The sequence below is a fragment of the Podarcis raffonei genome, chromosome 9 (assembly GCF_027172205.1).
Source record: "Podarcis raffonei isolate rPodRaf1 chromosome 9, rPodRaf1.pri, whole genome shotgun sequence".
Lineage (NCBI taxonomy): Eukaryota > Metazoa > Chordata > Lepidosauria > Squamata > Lacertidae > Podarcis > Podarcis raffonei.
Genome location: NC_070610.1, coordinates 45,990,294 through 46,012,320, shown reverse-complemented (window position 1 = coordinate 46,012,320; position 22,027 = coordinate 45,990,294). Strand labels below are relative to the sequence as shown.

The 22,027-nt window shown below is 45.3% G+C and overlaps 2 protein-coding genes across 4 annotated transcripts in view; one reads left to right on the top strand and one right to left on the bottom strand.

The window, feature by feature from the left end:
* Positions 1-22,027, bottom strand: part of NDUFC1 (NADH:ubiquinone oxidoreductase subunit C1) — a 255,356-nt gene that overhangs the window by 149,050 nt on the left and 84,279 nt on the right. The window lies entirely within an intron of this gene.
* Positions 6,519-20,325, top strand: NOCT (nocturnin). Of its 3 annotated transcripts, none has more exons than XM_053403340.1 (3): positions 6,519-7,214; positions 17,964-18,233; positions 18,951-20,325. In XM_053403340.1, the coding sequence occupies exons 1-3, from the start codon at positions 6,995-6,997 to the stop codon at positions 19,784-19,786; spliced, it is 1,326 nt and encodes a 441-aa protein (XP_053259315.1). In that variant the 5' UTR covers positions 6,519-6,994; the 3' UTR covers positions 19,787-20,325. The 3 variants fall into 3 exon arrangements, with proteins under 3 accessions (XP_053259315.1, XP_053259317.1, XP_053259316.1); XM_053403342.1 differs by lacking the exon at positions 6,519-7,214 and adding an exon at positions 7,312-7,401; XM_053403341.1 differs by lacking the exon at positions 6,519-7,214 and adding an exon at positions 14,857-15,129.

Below are 22,027 nucleotides of genomic sequence, written 5' to 3'. Positions count from 1 at the left end.
CAAGAATATTTCCTAATGTTAAAAGAGACAATCTATGCAAAGCATTCAAATAATTACCGGTACTTCCTTTACACCAGCTAGGCACGTATGCAGCTGTCTTTCTGTAAGAGCAAACGGAACATCTCAAGATGTTCTAAACAGGCTATACTTATCAAATCAGGAAGGGATCTTTGTTCAAGATTGAGCAGGAAGGTCTGAAGGGGAAATGTTTGTGTGCCAGGTGAACGTGCTTAGCATCCTCCATGTGAATGAGGTTTTCTGACTGCACAGAAGAGGAGGCTTCCCCAACCTGGTGCCCTCCAGATGTTTTGGACTACAATGTTGATCATTCGTGACCGTGTGGTTATGCTGGCCGGCACTGATGGAAGTTGTAGTCCAAAATACCTGGAGGGAACCAGATTGGGGAAGGAACACCTAGAGGATTCAGCTGAATGTGTGAAGACTCTTCTTCAGAACTTCCTGGTTAACGTGCAAAGGTTTGAGGCTGTGGCTGGCAAGAGCACCAACTTATTGGAAAGAATTCATAGGAAGGAGGAGTCAAACACTGCTGGCTTCTCAGCAGGGAAGATGGAGGAGCCCTTGCATTCCCTCCCTTTGCTATAAGCCTGGAGGTGGAGAGCTTCCAGCCTGCAGGCCAAATTTGGCCTCCCCCATTGGCCAGCTAGGCTATTTTCCCCAAATCATACTCACCTGCCCTACACCTGTCATATGACAGGCGGAGACCCGCCTCACACAGTCAATCCCTGCAGGAAGCAGGACCAAACTCCCAACACATCAGCTGATGTGCTGGAAGTTCAACCCTGCTTGGTCATCATCTTTACAACTCCCACAGGCAGACACTGATAGATAGGTGGGGCCAGTCATGTGATGGGAGATGATAGACAGGCAGGTCGTCCTGCCCACCTGTCAAAGTTGGCTTGCGAGGCGGGGAGAGATCAAGATCTGGTTCTGCAGCGCAAAACATCTCCCTATAGCCTGATGGCACTGCAACTAAGTCTAAGAAAAATCTGCCTGAACTGAAAGCCACTTAATGGAGAATTTCCTAGGACAATTAGCACTATCTTACATCAGTGTGGAGGGAAGAGATCCAGAAGCCTGGTATGTGACAACTGCATTAAGAGCTGGAAGTTGTCAGAAGTTGTTGGCAGTTACAGCAGAAACAATGCAAATTACATGACAAATTAAGGCTGCAATCCGAAACAAGCTTGCTTGAAAGTAAATCCCAGTGAAATCACTGGAATGAACTTTTGAGTAAAGATGATCAAAACCAAGGTATCAAAACTTAAAATGGAAAAATGGAAACAACTTACAGTGTATAACAGCTGCAACAGACTGTTTAAATAACACACACTCACACAATGTATATAGCGAGCGACCTTTTCTCATTATTTCCATCCATACATTTTCATATATAGTCAAACCTTGGTTCCTGAACAGCTCAATTTTTAAACATTTTGGCTCTTGAACACCGAAAACCTGGAAGTAAATGCTCTGGTTTTCAAACATTTTTCGGAACACAAACGTCCGACGCGGCTTCCGCTTGAGTGCAAGAAGCAACCAATCGGAAGACACGCCTCAGTTGTCAAAGGTTTTGGAAGTCAAATGGGCTTCCGGAACGGATTACGTTCAACAGTCGAGGTTTGACTGTATATATTGAATATAAATTCTGTCCTGAACAGGTGTGAAACAAAGCAATAAAGGCAAACAGAAGTTTCCTGAAGAAAATATGTGTGTGCTGATCTCTTTCAAGCCACTTCTTCAGCAAATGCATGTAAATACTTTGCCAATTCCTTTGGAACCAGGCAAAGCAAGGTCTGTTTTCCTGGGAATTTGGGGAGCACCAGAGATAGGATAGTGTTGTTGAATATATTTTAAATATATGTATTTATTGTTGTTTTGTTGTTGTTGTTGTTATCATCATCATCAGTATTTTAAGGTAAAGGTAAAGGGACCCCTGACCATTAGGTCCAGTCGTGACCGACTTTGGGGTTGCGGAGCTCATCTCACTTTATTGGCTGAGGGAGCCGGTGTACAGCTTCCAGGTCATGTGGCCAGCATGACTAAGCTGCTTCTGGCGAACCAAAGCAGTGCACGGAAATGCCGTTTACCTTCCCAGCAGAGTGGTACCTATTTATCTACTTGCACTTTGACGTGCTTTCGAACTGCTAGGTTGGCAGGAGCTGGGACCGAGCAACGGGAGCTCACCCCATCACAGGGATTCGAACTGCCAACCTTCCGATCAGCAAGTCCTAGGCTCTGTGGTTTAACCCACAGCACCACCTGCGTCCCCATCAGTATTTTACTTGGTTGTAAATTGCTTTGGGCTTTTTTTAGTGGAAGCAAAATATAAATTCAATAAACCTAAACCAAACCAAAACTTTGCAACAACCTTTACGCTGACCTTTGACACTATTAGAAACAGCCAAGCCAAGGCCAATGGGAGAGGACCTTAGCATGAGACGCAACATCCATCTTTCCCTTCCAAGCAGCTCACCAACTCAGTTGCCATCTTTGGCAGGGAGTTAATAACAGTATGTAATGGCAACATAACATATTATGGTTCTTTCAATATGCTTCACATGTATTAATTAGTAGCATCCTTATAACAATTCCGTAAGACAAGTCAATGTTACTAGGTTTATTAAATGTATACAATGCTTCCTGCTTCAAGAAGCCCTAAAGCCATTTGCAACCAGAGTAAAAGCACAATATAGAAATCTCAAAAGTGTGTCAAAGACAAATAAAAAAGTCCATCCCCATCATAACCACACTACCCAACCTAAGACGAACACCAAAGCATCCTATCACTGATGCTGTCCAAATGCCCAGGAAAAAAACTTGGGGAGCACCAGAGACGCCCAAAAAAAAAAACTGGTCCAAATGCCCAGGAAAAAAACCCCCTGCTTAGCAGGGGGTTGGACTCGATGGCCCTTGTGGTCTCTTCCAACTCTATGATTCTATGATTCTATGAAAACATGCATTTGTCTCGAAGTTAGTGCCAGGCAGGCCTCCCCAAGGAGAGCATTTCAAAGACAGGAGCTACTACAAAAAAGGCTTGTTGTCTCCCCATATTGCTCAACCCAAGGCTGAGAGAGAGAGAGAGAGAGAGAGAGTGGTTTGCCTAAGGCTCCCTGAGAATTCATGGCAGAGGTAAGATCTGAACTGGAGGCTTCCCCATTCATTTACTCGGCCACTTAACTACTACTTTATACCAATCCACTAACATATACTACACATACATGCAGGTGTAAAATATAATGTCACATGCATGTGGGATGTGGAGCACATTTATCACACCAGCGTGCCAAAACAATCTCACTTACAGCAGTCCCGAAATACCTCTTTTAATCTGCAAAGGCCACCCTCCCTCTCTGAACAACAATTCCATTTACAATTTAGCTCCTTGTTTCCCAGCATTATTCCTACTTGAAAACACTCATCTACAAGATGGTTAATCAAAATCACATGGTGGGATTAGAAGGATTTATTAAAAATAAATAGGAAGCGTGATCTCAGTTTCCTAATTTTCCATGTTCTGTGTATAGATGACTCATTTTCTCAGCATCCCTCGGAGCCTGGTTACACTTGTTTGTTTTTGCATATACAGTATCTGAATAGCAAGGTTTGGGAAGGAGAATTCCCATTCTTTGTTCCTTCCTGGAACTAAATTGGCATCAACGCCCAACAGATGAGTCATCGAGAGCTTGAGGCCTCAACTATTGCACCAGATTAATGGAGTTGTCCATTCCTGTCCATTCAGTGGGATTTACAATTCTCACATGAATGTAAATGCTAGGTTGGACACCAACTGAATCTGAGCCAGGTTCTCCCTTTTCACACATAATTTCACACAGTAAATGCAGCCCTTTAAGTACTGAGTTCGCATAACAAGTGTGAGGAGCAGCAGCAGCAGCAGGCAGTGGGGTGGGGTGGAAGCACTTAGCATTTGCCCCATGCCACCCTCCTGGTAAGTAGCAGTGACTCATCTGCCAGAAGGTCTCCATTGCACCATACTGCCAGCTTCTAAATATGCATTTATTTTAGAGCTGCCACCTCATTTTCTGGACAGAAGTGTGGAACTTGGCATAACATGTGCAGTTTTTCCTGGCCTGAAGGTGAGAGTTTTCAGGGCCTTTTCAGTGGTGGTTCCATATTTGTGGAGTGCCCTTCCCGGTGAGGTGTATCTGTCTCCCTTGTTATTGACTTTCAGGAGAAATTTGAAAGCATTCTTGCTTAACCAGGCATTTAGATACTGACAGATACAGGCCATGACAACTGTAACGTTAATAACTGTAAAAGTTCGTGATTGCTTTTTAGATGGTTGTCAATTGTTTTTTGATATTTGCTACCCTGAACACAAATTTAGATTTAGATAAATAATTCTACGAGTCAAACTTTAGGCTGCTGTGAGGCAGTTTAGTCAAATACTCTTATCATGGCGGGAAGTGACAATTTTAAATCCCATTCCTCCCCCCCCCCTTTTATGGGTATCTGTAAGGGCTGAGCTGAAACAAGAGAAGGAAGGGGTTTTGTGAAAGATGTATTTCAGCAATATTTCAGGGGGCTCTGTAAACTGGGATAAACATGTTTGTGTTCAAGCAAAAAGGAAGAACAAAAAAAAGTAGTAGTAAGAGCCGCAATGAACTCTGACCCTAGATCTCCAGTGTTACATGTACTGAAAGTAGCCAGAGACCAAAGGCAGAAAGCCCTTTGGCCCTGCCCTTCCATGGCCATCCTGAGCAACCTTTTAAAAAAGTTGAAAAGGTAGCTCCTCCCCATTATATCATTAAATACACAGAGGCCTTCTTTTTCATATTTATTATTTTATTCTTCCCATGTAACCATTGCATGTGGACCTTAGCTAAGCAATGCCTTTTTAAAAAACAAAAAACCCTTTCTCCTCAAATAGTCTTCCTTTGTTAAAACCAGAATAAAAATTTTAAATGGCAGTAACAGTACAGTAAAACCAAATCCCCTTTAAGGGGGGATTACACACCACTGCACTGGAAATAGGCCCTGGAATGGCTATGAGACAGAACAGCTATCGTATTTTTCGCTCCATAAGACGCTCCTGGCCATAAGACACAACTAGTTTTTAGAGGGGGAATGCAAGAAAAAAAAATTCTTTAAAGGGAGTTCTGAGCAGAGCCTGTATGCATCCCAGGCTCTGCACAGCGCTCCCTTTCATGAGCCGTGTGGAGCATGTGTGCAGTGCTTGCAGGCTTTTCCCCGAGGAGGAAAAAGCCCCTCCTATGGGAAAAGCCCCCAAGAGCCACACACACGCTCTGCACAGCTCTTTAAAGGGAGCATGGCTCTTGGGGGCTTTTCCGGGAGGTGGGGGAAGGGACAGAGGGGCTAAGCCAGAAGCTAGAACAGCAAGAGGGAGCGCTGCTATGGCTTCTGGGATAGCTGCGCAGCCTGCATTCACTCCATGAGACGCACACACATTTCCCCTTACTTTTTAGGAGGGAAAAAGTGCGTCTTATAGAGCAAAAAATACGGTAAATAGAACATCCATCTTCAGGAGCAGTGTACCTCCTATACCAGATCCCTGGGCACATATTTACTTATTGTTCCATTTATACCTCCCTTTTCCTCCCAAGGAGCTCAAGGGGACATGCATGGTTTCCCTCTGTTTCATAACACTAGGCATCCAGTGGAGCTGAATGCTGGAAGATGTTAAGGTCAGATAAAAGAAAGTACTTCTTCATGCAGCACATAGTCTAACTATGGGACTTGCTCAGGATGCAGCAACTTGGATGGCTTTAAAAGACGATTAGACAAATTCATGCCTATTAACGGCTACCTCCACAGTTGGAGGCAGCAATGCCTTCTAAATATCAGCTAGGGTGCTCACCTTCTGCTTGCTAGTTTCCCACAGGCATCTGATTGGCCACTGTGAGAACAGGATGTTGGCTTGATCCAGCAAGCTCTTCTTATGCTCCTAACAGCCCTAAGAGTTAGGTTAGGGCCTAAGAGGCGTGGAATTGTACCCTGGCCTCCCAAGTCCTAGCGAGGCACTGTAACGTCTAACCACTACACCACACTGCCTCTCTGCCATACAACGGGGAGGAATCGGGAGGGCGCTTGCTTGCTTAGCACGTCCTGTTTCTTACGCAAAGGCGCCTGGCGGGTCACTGTGGGGACAAGCAAGACGCGGCGCCGGGAGGGACTTTTAAGCCGGAGGACCCCACAGGGCTCTTCCTCAGCTGTTTTTAAAAGCCTAGTCTTGTAACCTGCTCTGACAAGCGCTGCCCCCCCCCGCAGGAAAGCGGGGGAGCGAGGCGTGAAAAGAACCAGGAGACAAGGGCGGGGGCATCGCTGCGACGAGGCCGCCCCTGTTCCAGCCGCAGCAACGCAGTTGACTCGGAGGCGGCTCCCGCCAACGCCCCCGCTCGCGAAGTGACGTCCGTGGTGACGTCAGCAAAGAGAAACCGCTTGCTGGGAACCCTGGCGCGGCGGGGGAGCGAGGGAGAGATACACAACTGGGGCATACCATGCAGTGCGTGGGGGGAGCTCGCAGAATCAACTCAGCCCGGCCTGGGCTCCAGAGTCCCTCTGCCGGCGTTTCTTACACCGGCTTTCACCAGCGTCCATCTCGTCTCTTGAACTGAACGTGGGAGGAAGAGCTACTCTTCTGCGGGCAGGAGGCTTGAGCTTCCCGCGCTCTCCCCCCCTCTTTTGCGCTTTGGAGCTGCCCGTTGCGTCAGTGCCGGCTGAAGGCGTGAGCTTTGCCTTGTGCCGGCTTAAGCTCCCGTCTGCGGCAGTGAGCGGCGTCCGCGTGCTTGTGCTGAGGAGGCTGGTGTGAGCTGCCGCCCCGCTGGGATTCCCCTGCTGCTCCTCGTTCCCCGAGGGTGTGTGTGAGTGCTCGTGCGCGCCTGTTCCTCCGGCTCCGCGGCAGGTCCGCTTGAGCTTGTGACCTCATTCTCGCCAGGGGGCTCGTTTCCCCGGTTCTCCGGTTGTCCTCGCCCGGTTCCCCGAGGGCAGCGTTATTATGTATCAGAGCCCCGCTCGGTCCCTGTGCTCGGCCCTCTCCAACCTCTGCTGCGCGCCTTCCTCCGCCACCTCCTCGACGCTGCTGCTCCGGTCTCCGGCTCCAGTCAAGAGAGCCCTCTCCCCGCCTGCCATCCTTGCATCTTCCGCCGCCGTCACCGCCGCCCCTCACTACGGCTGCTCTGCGGCTGTAAGCTCGGGGGCTGCGAATTCCCAAGCAGGTGAGTGCCTGGAACGGAACCCTCGGGGGCGCCGAACGTTCCATGGTTGGAACGCTGGGTTTCGGACGTTCTAATAAAGACGCGGGGTGGGGGCTGATCGGTCGAGAGGTGGTTGCTAAAGCGGTACAGGTAGTCTAAGGAGTTCGTCTCCTGCGTAGTGTTCGTCTCCTTACCTCTAAGACTCACGGTAAGTGGCATCATCATTTGTCTGTATCTTATCAATCCTTACAGTAACCTTGTGAGGTAGGTCGCCGTTCCGTTTTACCCATGGATAGCTTGAAGTGAGTTTTCCAAGCCAGATCTGTGGAGCCCACGGTCTACCACGCTGTCCACTATGCTAAGCTCTGGGGTGGTTTCTTAAAATAAAAAAAGGATTATCCAGAGTACATTTTGCTCTGCTTTTGTCTTGGTTGAAGGCTGGACACATGCTAGATACAAGGCTTCTGATTTATTTTAAATATATATTATTAATGAAGAGCCAGCCGTCAGCCTTATTTATTAAGTGAATGAACTCAAGACAGCCTTAAACTGGCAGCTGATTCATTAAAAGCTGCTTCTTCCAGAAAGTCAGTGAATGGGATCTTATGCCAGGCTTATATTGCATACCCTGTAGGCAGCACTCTCAGTTTTACCACCTTGTTGAGATAAGTTTTTCCATCCTTGATTAATTCCCCAAGTTACCTCTGCTCCAAGAAAAGCATGTGCTGCTTGGGGATTTCAAGGAGTGCTTTTTGCATATTTCCCCTCTAACCATGCCAGAGTTCCTATTAATCGTTACTAGACGTATTTGTGCCCAGGGAAAAGCAGTATGCCGTATCCTGCTCTTTATCTCCTTCCCCTCAGAAAATATTTTTGTTTAATTTTCAAAACGACGCTGAGGAAATCTGCGGTGCCATACCTGAGTGTAGGTGCACATTTGGGTTGTAAAAAGTACTGTGATGTTTTGGAGAACATTTTTGAGAAACTATAATGTGTTCCCCTCTGCTGTAGTTTGCCAACTCATTTGTGCACAGCGTGTCACCCTTTCCATGTGCACAATGATTAATGGTTTTAAGGAACTGAAATTCGTCTCGACTTGAAAGCCACTACTCACCATGGGTTGTTAAAAGTATTTGCTAAAAATGCAGAGATGGAAAAGGATCGGAAAAGGTCAACCAAAATGTTCGAGGGGGTGGAGCAACTTCCCCTACGGAGAAAGTTTACAGTGCCTGTAGCTCTTCAGTTTAGAGATAAGGTGAGCAAGAAGAGGCATGATGAAGATGTATCAAATTACACATGAGGGGGTAGAGAAAAATGGACAGAGGAATTTTACTCTCTCATAGATAACACTAGAACATCCAATGCAGCTGAATGTTGGAAGATTGAGGACAGACAGCAGAAAGTACTTCTCACAGTACATAGATAAACTATGAAACTCCTTCCCACAGGAGGCAATGATGGCCTGCCAGCTTGTATGGATTTTTTTAAAGGACTAGACAAATTCATGGAGGATAAAGCCATGTTCTGCCTGCACTTCCAGAGGCAGTGTGCTGGAAACCACAGAAGGGGAGAGTGCTGTTGCACTTAAATCCTGTTGGTGGACTTCCCATAAGCGTCTAGTTGGCCACTGACAAAAGAATTCTGGACTAGATAGGCTAATGGCCTGATCCTGCAGGCTCTTCTCATGTTCTTATGTGTCTTGGCATCATGTCCTGCTTATGAATTTCCTCCCTAGAGGTGTCTGGTTTTTCTACTAGATTTAAGATGGGCTTAAGATGGGTTTGAGCCAGCAGGACTGCTCTTAGGTTCTTATTGGCTTTCTTGGCATTTAAATTGAGGAGTGAGAGCAGGAGCATTCCGCATTTGCACTATATAAATTACGATGAACTGAGACTGCTTGAAAATCTGCTTCACAACAAGTATCTGCCTTTCACTTCCTTTACTACTGTTTCTTAGCTCGTCAGTCTTTCAGATGGTCTACATGAAAGCTGAGCAAGAAATAGTTTGTCTGACGTAGTAATTTGCCTACAGGGACAGTCCAATGTACATTGGGATATCTTGGATGGGGCAAAGTGTACGCAAGCACAGGAGATGCTCCTGTTTCCATCACCGCAGCTGTTGTTGGCCTACAATTCAACTAGCTCAGCATTCCCTATTTTGGACCAGCGGCGGAGAGCAGGCAGCGGGGCTGGCGTGCGTCCTGGGGGCTGGGTGCCCCACCCGTAGGGGTTTGGCGCCCAGCACAGGCGGGGGGAGCAGCTGTAATTGCACCCCGCTGGGATCTCGCTGCTGGGGGCGGTGCGCTCCCCCCGCACTCCTCTTCCTCCGCCAGTGTTTTGGACTACAGTTTCCATCAGCCCCAGTTGGTCAGGGATGATGCCAGTTGGAGTTCAACAATATCTGGAGGCCACCAGGTTGGGCAACCCTAGCCTTGTTACTTGAACTCTGAAAAATCTCATAACCATCAATGGAACCTTTTTAAAAGGCTTGTGATGCAGTCCTCTGCATGCGTGTCTGCACAGAAATAAGCCCCTATTAAGTTCATTGTGGATCAGTGTGTATACGATTGCAGCCTCCATTTGCAATTCAGAAGATTCCCCCACCTTTTAGTGCTAACTAATGCCAGCTAAGCCAGTAACATTCAACCTAAGCAGAAAGATCTTAGGTTCTCTTTAACCTGCTTGGGTCTAGGTGTTGGTAAGCTTCTTAGGGTACCTCAATCATTCACTGAGAATGCATCTAATATAAGAAGATCATTGCTGAATTCAGCCAAAGGCCCATCTGATTCTGTATGCTGGTTCTAGCATTGGCCAGCCAGATGCCAATGGGAAGCTTTCAAGTAGGACTCAAGGGCAACAGCATTCTTTCAACTTGTGATCCTCAGAAAGTTGTGTTCTGTGTACAGTAAGCCCACAACTTACGCAGGGATTATGTTCCAGGGATCGCGCCTGCAGCCAGAATCGCGTACAGTCAAAACCCATTGGGTTCAATGGTGGCTGGGATTGCCAGAATCATTTCCCCCAGAATCCTGCTCCCTTTCTGCCCCTTTCTGTTTTTATTTTTCCTTTGCCACACAAATGAAGGTGAATGCACACAAGTTAAACGGGTGTTGGTTGTGGGATTGCTGTACCTCCATCAAGAAGTTACTCAGGGTCACCCTTGAGAATTTAGGGACCCTTTTGGCAAAGAGCATAACATCTGCTTGTGGGCTGTCACTTCAGTCCATTGCTGAAATGTGGGTCTGTGTCATGTTAAAATGGGCCTACTTTTTGGCCACTAACATTCTCAGAAAAAGAGGAGTGCCCTGAATCCATGTATGCAGTTTTTCATCATTTTTATGGAAGTCTGCCTCTTTTGTAACTTAGCTTTGGAAAGTGTCTAGTTGTCGTCGTCCCCTCCCCCGAAGTTGAGTCATACTTGAGAAAACCTAGCTATTTGGAGCTAAGGCTTCTTTTCATTTTCTCACCCACATTGCTGGCAAGGGAGAGGGTTTTTTCCCCTGATGAATTTGCCACTTTTTCTCACAAATGATGTGAGAGAAGAGGGTTGAAAAATCTGCAGTAAAGCTGCAATCATAGTGCCATTTATGTAACCACAGAGGAGTCCTACCTATATCCATTTGAACTACCTTAGTTTGAGAACTGTGGATCAGCCTATGCTTCTTATCTTCCTTCCTTATTTCCCCCTGTTATAAATCACCAGATCACTATGGCCATATCTCAGTGATAAGGTACATGCTCTGCAAGCAGAAGATCACAGGTTCAGTCTTTAGCATACCAAGTTTTAAAAGTACCTGGTAGTGGCGAGAAAGGTGGTCTGCCTGAGATGCTGTGGTCTCTGCAGACAATGCTGGAATCGATGGTCCAACTGAATAGCCTGACCTGGTACGAGAGGGTGTTGTCTGGTCCTCGTAGGTGTTTTAGAGATACATCAATATCCTAACATCTCCCTAGATTTATCTTCACGCTCAAAACCCATGAAGCCCTTTGAAATCTGCAGAGGTCTTGTGATTTGGTTTCGTGGAACATGAGTTGCTCATTGTGAAAGCATGTGAGGGGGAGAGGATGAGACAAAAGTGCAATACAGCATTTCAATTTCAGACAGGAAGCAATGGATTTTTAAAAAAACACAGAGTGATATGTGACGAAAATGTACTTGGAACAGACTCACTGAAATCAGTTAGCCACGATGAACTCATGTCCATTTTTTAATTGGATCTGCTCTTGAGTATGACTTAGGCTCCATCATCTTCTGCACTATCCATTTAAAGCAGTATTAAAGCAAATTAAGCATTCATTGCTCCCCGCAAAGAATTCTGGGTACTGTGGTTTGTTAAGGGCGCTCTTGGGTTTAGGATACTGATCCAGCCAAATTATTGTATGGCTGGGAGCCAACTGGGCCCAGTAAGATCCACAAAACAGAGAGAGTCCTGATTGGTTCCAGGGTTTTAGATCAGGCATAGGCAAACTCGGCCCTCCAGATGTTCTGGGACTACAATTCCCATCATCCCTGACCACTGGTAATGTTAGCTAGGGATTATGGGAGTTGTAGTCCCAAAAACATCTGGAGGGCCGAGTTTGCCTATGCCTGTTTTAGAGAATCTCCTTATGGTCCAATGTTCATTAGGAGTGCAAGCCCATCCTTGGGACATTCTGTCATCCCCTGGCATTCCATGATGCTTGGGACCAGCATGTTCAGGTTTAGAGTTGCACCCTTATCCGGAAATGCTGTTGAACTGATTGCAACTTGAAGTTTGTGTGTGTGTTTATATACATAGCATATTATAGCTATGACTTAGGTTGCCAGCCTAGGCCCACTTACTAGGGGAAGAGCCCCATTGAGCTCAGCTGTATTTACTTATGAGCAAGCATGCTTTTAGGATTGCAGTGTTAAACACAATGTGTCAAGTGGCTGTAACGGCTGGCTGCCGGTGTGGGCGCAGGACTGCTGGGTCAATCTCTCGATATTGGCATTCTGCGCGGAATCTACTGTCGTTACATCAGCATTATTGATTGACTTGCTGTAGCTGACATAGCCATGATTACACAACTTGCCTGGCCAATTCTTTTGCCTCAAGGTTAGATAGAAGTAGCTCGGTTGTGGACTTTCATTTCCTAGGTTCCCCTCTAGAGCCTTGCTCATAACTGTGGCTACCCAGATATCGAGTTGTAACAAAGCAAGCGGTAATAATAATGTCAAAACGAAGAGCAGATAGCAAGCTATGTGGAATCTACTCCTATCAGGGCAACTTGCATGTTCTTAGGAAGATCGCTGTGCTTTGCTTACTGAGGGAAGCTGCTGCTGCAGCCGTGCTGTGTTGCAATGCAGCAGCATTTCCCAAGCAGTTTATTTCCAGGGGAGAAGCCATGTTAGCCACCTTAAAGCCTGGCAAGATTTCATGGACTTCAGTCCAATTTGCCACCAGATGCTCAAACTGTTTCCCTACATTACAGGTATATACTTTGGGGAGGAGGGAAATACAAACAGCAATGTCAAGAAAGAAACAAAATGCACAGAAGTACAGGTGGCAGTAATTTTTTAATTAATGGTGCTTTGCAGTACAGTGGTTAACTCAAGCACCCCTGGCATTGGTTAGCTAATTAGCACACACAATTTCCTACAAATCCTTTGCCCCAGTCCAGTCTACAAGTGATTCCACAGACCCTCTTGAAGTAGTAATTAAGCAGTTAGACATTGGAGTCTTCCTTTAAAGTTTGTTTGCCCCAGGAAGGCAACTCATAGGTCGCATGCAGATCGTCCTAGGAGGTTGAAACGCCCCTCCCCCACACACACCTGGCTTTTGAATATTGCCATTTCTTATGTCAGATTTGTGTCCATTTGTATGATTTAGCTGAGCACCATGATTTGCAGAAAACCGATCGGATTCTGGTTGCAAGTTGTGCTGCTACACCAAATGGGAGAAAAACACCCCCAAGATATTGCAGCAACTCAGGGTGATTCAGCATGATTCTCTTACCTGCAGTTACAAAAGCAAATTTTTGGTCTGAGGAGGGGAGGAAGGACAGTTGTGCTACTGTGTGCAATCCTGTGTATGTTGTTGCTCCAAAGATCCTCTTTGGGCTGTTTCTGCCAGAAAATGTGTATATTAACTACGGACTCTGCACAAAGGGAAGGAGGCAGGCAAAAGATAGTGAGGGAGAAGCACAGATGAAAATGTCCAGGCAACACGCACAAGATGTTTCAGAACTACAGGATTGGTTGTTTTTTCTATTGTCATTTGCTTTGCAATGTACTTCGGGAACAACCCATTGCAGGCACCCAGAGTAGTAAGCAATTTATACCTTTCAGGGTTACTTCAGCAATGCAAACAAGCTGGGATAGTATTATGCACATACTGCCTCTTTACTGATTGAATATTTTATATACTGCCTGTCTTGAAAGCTTCTCCAGGCAGCATTGCAGTAGCAGTATAAATTGCAGTATAAAACATTACAGCACAAAGGCAATAAAATTAAAATCCAAGTGCAATCAGTAGACCAAATAAATCAGAACTTGTAACGACTGGCCTTGGAAACCAACAAGGCCAAGTTAAATAAAGAGGCCCTAACTGGAGTTAATACCTGCTGTATGGAATGCTATGTATAGTCTTGGCTTCTAGGGAACCCCAAAAGGTCCTCAAAGTTCCTTCATTACTTTCCCTAATCAGAAAAAAGCAGCCCACCATTTAGGTCACTAGTCTTCAGCTCTTGAGTTGGGACCCACAAGTGGCTTTTCCACTTTCCCAGAGTGGCTCACTGCTAAGTTTTGGGTCATTTTGTGGTGGGTGTATAAAAATAGAAGTGAAGGAGCTTTGTAACTTTGGGGAAGGCCTGGTAGCTTTGCGTGCAGAAGGTTCTGGGTTCAATCTCTTGCATCTGCAGGTAGGACTGCTGTCAGTCAGTGCAGGTAATACTGAGCTAGGTGGAGCAATGATTTGACTGAAAGGCAGCTTCCTGTGTAGGACTGGAAGGAAGGAAGATGGAGAAATGCAGAGGAGAAGGACACACACACACACTCACACTCACTGCCAAAGTAGGTCAAAGCTGGGGCAAAAGTGCCATCTCATATTTGAAAAGTTGAAGACATTAAAATGCTGGGATTCTGTACCCACTTTCCTGGGGCCCCTTGAACTCAGTGAGGCTTGCTTGTGAGTAGAAGTGTCTGGACTTGTGCTGTGAACCAGCAATCCCCTCTCCAGAGTGCACATTCCAAGCCAAGGTGTGTTGCTAAAGTTTTAACATGTTCTCATTAGTCTATAAAGCACCATCTCATGCAGGAGCCAGTGAACTTTCTGGAATTTAGTTGAAAGGGCAATAATGATAGAAAATCTGCTTACTCACTAAAGGCATGCTAGAAAGTGGTTGCGTAAGGGAACTGCTAAGGCGTTAACGGGCAGGAGTGCTTGTCTTGTTATATAAGTCAGGGGGATCTCAGTTTCACGGTGCAAAGAGCAAGCAGGAGCTGTAAATTTCCTGTCAAGGAGGCCAGTGTGAAGTGCAGCCTGTGTGTTTTTTTCTCTTCGCAGGCGACACTTTTCAATCTCCTGGTGGATTATTGAGTGGGCGAGGGAACGAAAATAGCGTGTGTGTGTCCCCAAAAAAATCACTTTGCATTGACACAAGAGCTTCATGCAGCTAAGCTACCACGGGGTAGCCTCCTTTGGTCTCGTGACCAGCGCTTCAGCATGCAGCGGCGTTGACTTGCGGTGCAAGGGCAGATTTTAAAAATCTCGTCTTTTCTAGAGTTGCTAGGGGTTAATTGTGACAATGGAAGTTCCATCGGGCGCGATTTTGTAAGGGGCCACTAGGTGTCGCCAGAGGGCAAGGTTAACAGAAAGAGAGACTGCTCACATGACGTCAGAGGCTGGCTGTTCTGTGCAAGATTCACCATTACAGTTGTTTATTCCGCACGTTGATGCATTCTTCCGGCTTTTCAGGTGTGTATGCAAGATTAACGGCCTCGTTCAATATTGTGTTTTCATTAGAGATGTATTGCAAAGCCTAGTGCTTGAGACTAACAGAACTCTAGAAACCCTCGAAGTGTTTACGAGTTTGTGTGGATGTTCGTTTGCATTTCTACTTCACATAGTTTTAACCTTTGTCTAGCAACTGTTGGGACAGGAATAGAGTAACAAAGGAGATCAGCCTGGTCATGTCTTTGGAAATATGGTTATAAATCGGCAGCGAGATTTGCCTTTCCTATTCGAAGGGTGCTGTGATTGCGATTTGAGGCCCCTATGACTTAGCGTGATTTTAATTCAAGGCTGTGCTGTTAATATGCAAGAAGAAAATTCCAAAATTGCTTGCATCTTTTGATATTATGGGGGGGAGTCAAGCGGCAACCCTGTGCTCACTTACCAGGGAGTAAGTCCCATAGAACTCAGCAATCTTACACACTTATTCTCAAAATTGAAATGATGTTGCTGAGAAATCAAGTAAACAAAACCAACATGTTTTCAGATAACAAATTTAAAATGCAATGCTAGTACGCAATGTTAGTATGTTGTAGTGCTTTTTGTGCAGTAACTCCGATCGCTGGGTTCACACTTCCGGCCCCCCTTAACTAAACTTGTCTTTGAAAGTCAGAGCTCTTAACCTTCCTGCACAGCCTTAATTGGTAAAAACGTCCTGTTAGGCAAATTTCTTTTCTTCCAGAGGCATCCTTTCCTCTTTCCCTCCCCCTCCCCTTTTCTTCAGTGGGTAACAATGAAAGGCAGTAATAGTCACAACTTTTGTCTCTCTGTTTGCGAAATATCAATGATGCAGCAATGGTCAGCACAGGACATTCGTGACCGATTTGGCCTTCCTGTGGTGGTGGGAAGTCAAGTCAGGCATTGCAAAACCTGGCAAGCACGGGCGATTACGTAAGGAACCAGACAGTTTACTGAGAAGTGCCTGCTCTTCTATGTTTGTTTTGCCACACTTTGGGGTCGCTTGCTATTTCTAGCATAAGTAGTTGCATTATGCAGTCTGGCAGAAAATACCCAGCAATGCAATAAAGTCATTTTTGGATTTGAGTAAAATCCACAGAGGGAGAGAGAGAGAGGGAAACTAGCAGTTTCTTGTGACTTGGGCAGATTGTGAGATATAAAGTTTAAAACCCCTAAAATTGTGAGCTGAGGTTTACAAGTTTTAAGAGGGGGAACTGCACACATTTAGCTTGGTGTGGGGAGTGGGACACTCCTTTATCTGTTCTTGACCTTGTTGTAAAGTTAATACGCTCTTCGTGGCTTTTTAACAATGAGATTTACCCTTGAGGGAAGCATTAAGAATTATCTACTCAAGTTACTCTGGAAAACAAAGGCATGGCAGGACTGGAAGAAAATATATCTTGCTTGAAAGGTTTCCATGTCTGTAGCTAGTGTCTTAATAACTGCTAGACGGTGTATATGCAGGCCGTTGCAAGTAGAAAATGTTATTCATTATTTATTATTTTGCCCCTTATATGCTGACCCAAGGAGTTGCTTTCTAAAACCCTTGTTTGTTCGAGGAAGCAGCTGTTTCCCAGTGGAGTGGGTTCAGTGATTAATGAGTGACTCCAACATATTAGTGACTCATAAAAGTGGCCCTTTTTGTGTTGGCAGCAAGAAAGATTAGGAAGAAGGAATAGGAGAAAATAGCCTTGAACTGTAAGTGGGATTGAGAAGTCTAAATCTGAAATACACTTGGTGTGGTAGTGGAAGCTCTATGGTTGCAGTATCACTAGAAATTGATGCTTCTGTTTGATTTAGTTGATGCCTTGCTTTATATTTTGCATTTGAAATTGTTTGTGCTTCTGTGCTTTCGTTATGGCCTTCGGCTAGCACAATAAACTTACTGAACTGAACTTAATATCTGCCTCTGCTGCTCTGCAACACCTGTTCTGGATTTCTTTGTTCTGGTGTGCCTTAAAAACCCCAGTACCTCACATCTCTAGTTACGTAAAAGAGTGGGAAGCCTTTTGAATCAGGGTGTGTTTGTGAAGCAACCCAACGGGATTAACGTTATGCTTATATAGAAGCTTGCCTGAATTTTATATCCGTTTGATGTGTTAAACTTTGATCTACATAGTAACCACAAAAATAACTTGTGGTGTAAAAGTAGAAGCAGTTTCAGAGCTATTCATAATTGGGCTTCAGAAACCTTGAACAAAGAAAACTTTTTTTGGGGGGGAGCATCCCTAGGTAGTCACAAAAGCCCCGCTCAGTTGCTCTCTGCTCCCCACCCCAAATAATAATTTTATTATTTATATCCTGTCCATCTGGCTCGGTTGCCCATTGTAGGAGATGGGGAACTGGGATGAGCCCCTTGGCTCTGGCCCTCCTGCATGCCCCCTTCTCATTCCTGCAAAAAAACCCCAACCACCCCCTTTTGGGGCCTGTCTGCAGCAGTGGGGGTGGAGTCAGGGTTCTCAATCATATACAGGAGAAGAGAGGGGCTGTGCCAATGGATTTGTCCTTGCTCTCCCCATCACATGATGGGAACTGTAGGGCAAGGGGAGCAGCTGGGCCAAGAATTTTCTGCCTGTTTTATCCTTTCAATAACACTGAGATGTAGCTTAAGCTAAAAGATGGGGACAGGCCCAAGGCCACCCAGTGAGCTTCATGGCGGCATGGAGATATGAACCTCCTGGTCCTGTACTGGTTCTTGGGTCACATATATTGCATTATGGAGGGAAGTGCAGTGGTGAATTCATTTGCTTTCATTTATGTGCAGAAAACCTTGCTCTGTGTTAGCTAATCAGGGATGGGCGTTTACTGATGAATTTGCCTCTTCTTTGCTTCATTTTCAGTTTATTCCATGGGCAACAGTACCAGCAGGCTATATAGTGCTCTTGCAAAGACTCTGAGTACTGGTGCTGTCTCCAAACACCAGGAATACTTGGAACAAACAGATCCTGACTTCTTGGATCCCATTGATCCCAAGGATCTGCTTGAAGAATGCCAGATGGTTCTTCAGAAACGTCCTGCCCGGTTCCAGAGGGACTTTGTCAACCTGAGGACCAGCTTTTCCAGAAGCCACCGACCTATTAGGGTCATGCAGTGGAACATCCTTGCACAAGGTATAAACCCTGATTCTTGAGTCATTGTAGAGTACAAATGTGGTTGTGGTTGGGGAAATACAGACAGAATACAGTTGATCGCTCTCCTAGAGTATAATGGGCAAAAATCGAGGTGATCCATGCAGAGAAAACATGGAAAATCTGGTGTATTGACCTTGGACTGTGGCATCCAAACAGCATCAGCTTATATAATATTTTTGAGACTTGAAAAACTATTGGCAGTGTTTGGTGAGGAAGGGTTCAAAAGGGCAGGGTTTCTATCTCTATACATAATCATGGGGAGAACTGGGGGCATCAAAAGTAGCTCTGTGAAATGAGCAGCATGTCAGTTTGCTTACCTTGCATCATTTGCAAGCTACAGAACTCTGACCCATTTTATTTTAAAAAAATAAGTATGTGGTAGACACAGCCTTGGGGGGGTGTATTTGCTCTGTTTTTGTAAGGTCCCTTGAATGATTTCATGGCAGAAAGAAAACAGGAGGTTGAAAACCTTTAGGAGTACTGGGTATTTTAGAAGCTTGAGGTGCTCTTTAGACACACATCTCATCACATGCTTAAACTGCTTCTAGTCTCTTAGCTGGCTAGTAAAAAATAATTTCCAACTTTTGTGGGCTTATATTGCAACGCTTTTCTAACAAATGGAATAGGCTACTTCTTTTCCCACAAGTGTGTTTTGGAAGGGAAAATAATGCTATGGGTTTATTGCTTTCCTTCCAGCTCTTGGAGAAGGCAAGGACAACTTTATTCAGTGCCCGATGGAAGCCCTGAGGTGGGAAGAAAGGAAATGCCTCATTTTAGAAGAGATCCTGGCATATCAGCCAGACATCTTGTGCCTACAGGAAGTGGACCACTACTTTGACACCTTCCAGCCTCTGCTCAGCCGGCTGGGCTACCAATGTACTTTCTTCCCTAAACCGTGGTCTCCATGTTTAGACGTGGAATGTAACAACGGGCCTGACGGCTGTGCCTTATTCTTCCTCAAGGACAGGTTCACTCTCGTCAACAGCACCAACATCAGGCTGACCGCCATGAAGCTGAAAACCAACCAAGTCGCCATTGCTCAGATTCTGAAATGTAACGAAACCGGCAAACTGTTCTGCACTGCTGTTACTCACCTGAAAGCTCGCAACGGCTGGGAGAGATTTAGGTCTGCGCAAGGGGCCGATCTTCTGGAGAACCTGAAGAGGATCACCCGGGAGGCAGAGGTCCCTCTCATCGTCTGTGGCGATTTCAACGCGGAGCCCACCGAAGAGGTGTACAAGGAATTCTCAAATTCTAGCCTGAACCTAAACAGTGCTTACAAGCTGCTGAGTGCAGACGGACTGTCAGAACCTCCCTATACGACGTGGAAGATCCGACCCTCTGGAGAGTGCAGGCACACCCTCGATTACATCTGGTACTCCCAACATGCCTTAAACGTGAATGCTGCTCTCAGTCTCCTGACTGAGGAGCAAATTGGACCCAACAGGCTACCGTCTTTCACTTACCCCTCAGACCACCTGTCTTTAGTATGTGACTTCACATTTAATGAAGATCCCGACAGGCTTTTATAAATAGGTGCAAGTAGCTGGATGTGTGGGTGTGTGGTTGTTTTTTATATTTAAAAAGATGTACTGTGTTTATGCAGTGGCCTTTTAAAATGGGCTTCTGAAGACTTCAGGGGGGTGGTTATTTATGAACGGAGAATTAATGGTTTTATTTTCAACTCTCTTGTCGAAAGACACTTTTGTCATTAAACACCTTGCTGTGATATTAGAAGAAAAAACAAACAAACCAACAAAAAACATGGCTACTTAAATTTGAGGCATGCTTTATGTTTTCGCCGTCCCCTGGTTTGGAGGACTGATTCTGTAACAAATGCAGATCTTTATTTGAAGACCTTTGCTAGAGCAGTTGCCCTCAGTGTAGCATGGTTATTCTGTATTTGAACGAAGTGGGCCAAAAGGGTATCACACACGATAGGGTGTTTTTTCAATATTGCAATTAAAGATGTGCTGAATGACCAAACTTTGGTAGTGTAGGACCTGTTACATTTTGAACATGTAAAGGACTATAGCACTGGTGTTAGCTAATTAAAATATTCCTGAACTTGCACTGGATGATGTCTCTTTCCTGAGTAAATTGAGGCAAGACTGGTCAACCTTAGAAGCGCTATTGAGTTTGCAACCTTTGCTGTGTTGAAGCTGCCCTATTCAGGGGAGAACGTGCCAATTTCCTCTCTGCTTCACAGCGAAGTTGTTTGGGAAGAAGTTTCTTTGCAGAACATTATGGGCAGCAAGAATTCCCTAGGCTACCACAGTCCCAACCTGAATTGAGAGACCTCCATCTGCTTTTAGTCCCCAGGTCTTGTTGAACTCAGGAGAATCTGCCATCAACTTCATATGCCTAGGAATGTGCTGTTGACCCACAATCACCAAAGCTGGCAAAGCCACAATAGCAGCTGTAAACCTTAATCCCTTTTGAAACCCTGAAGGTATTATGGGAGGGAATGTGAACAGGGACAAAGCTGTTTCCTCTTAACGCCAGGTTACCAAGTGAGAATGCAGCCCTCAAAAGTAGGTAGGAAATGAGATGTCCTCTCTTCTCCATGCATGAAGGACTGAGGCCTGTCTGCCCAACCCAAGGTCTTTTCCCACCCATGTTCAATGCCAGGTTCCCCTTTTTTCCCCCCTTTCAGGTGCCTGTCTCTTACTTTCCCCTCATTCTCTTGAACAACTTCCTTTTCGTACTCCATCTGTGACCCGAGTAACTTTGTCAACGTTGCAGAGCAACCCTTCAAATTAGTGCAGGAGTCGGAATGGCGACCAGAGGCCCTGTGACACAGATGGGCAGTTGAGCCAATTACAGCTGAAGATTCTGGACTGAGTCCAGGGGTGGCGTTGCCTGTGTGGAAAGTACTTTTACTGTTGAAAGGCAGGAAACAGATTTTGTTTGGGGATCCCTGCTACCCACTTAAGACCCCAATTTTGAACTAGCAGGTGCCCTTTCCACCAAGGTAAAATCACCTTTGGATTGTGTTGTTAACAAACCACTACAGCTAACACAAAATTTTAAGCCCATTACACTGCCAGCAGTAACAACTTCGGGGCTTACATCTTGACTTCCAAGTAATTCATGGAATTCATAGTGCTAACGTGGAGTATTGGCTGCTTGTGAAGACACTGGAAAGACCATACATGTTTAAGATGAACTTTTAAAATAAGATATACATCTAATAAGCATGTTTGATGCTGCCTAACATCTGCGTAAGGCTGTTAGCCAGAAAAGAAAGGGGCTTGGCCTGTGTGCATTTGATTTTAAAACAAATTAAAATCTGCTATTTGGGATTTTGCTGAACTGACTCTAGCAATGGTGTCTAAGAATTGTTATGTGTGTTCTCTTTGCCCAACAGTAAAAAAAAAAAATCAAGACATGAACTGCACAGTTAACAGTGAGTTACTTAAAAAAAAGGGAAAATCCTTCAAGGGAGACTCCATTAGTAAAGATACTGCCCTAATGTATTGCTTGGTTTCAAGGGAAGGGAATTCTCCGCTTAGTTCAAGCTTGTCTGTGTAGTTCCGAACCATGGATTGTTGAATGTCTTCAATTAAATTTGCAAAAGCAAGAAAACTAGATTAAATTATTTTCCCTTTTAAAAGTAAAGTAGGATTGTCCAGGCCTACTAAACTGCTGAAAAGCCACTAAAGTATTGCAAATAGTCCCTGCCAGCAGACTTACAAGAGGGCTGGGAAGAAAACAAGGAAACTCAGGCTCCCAGTCTTACAAGTGGCCAGTTTGACTGGAAACAGGGAAGG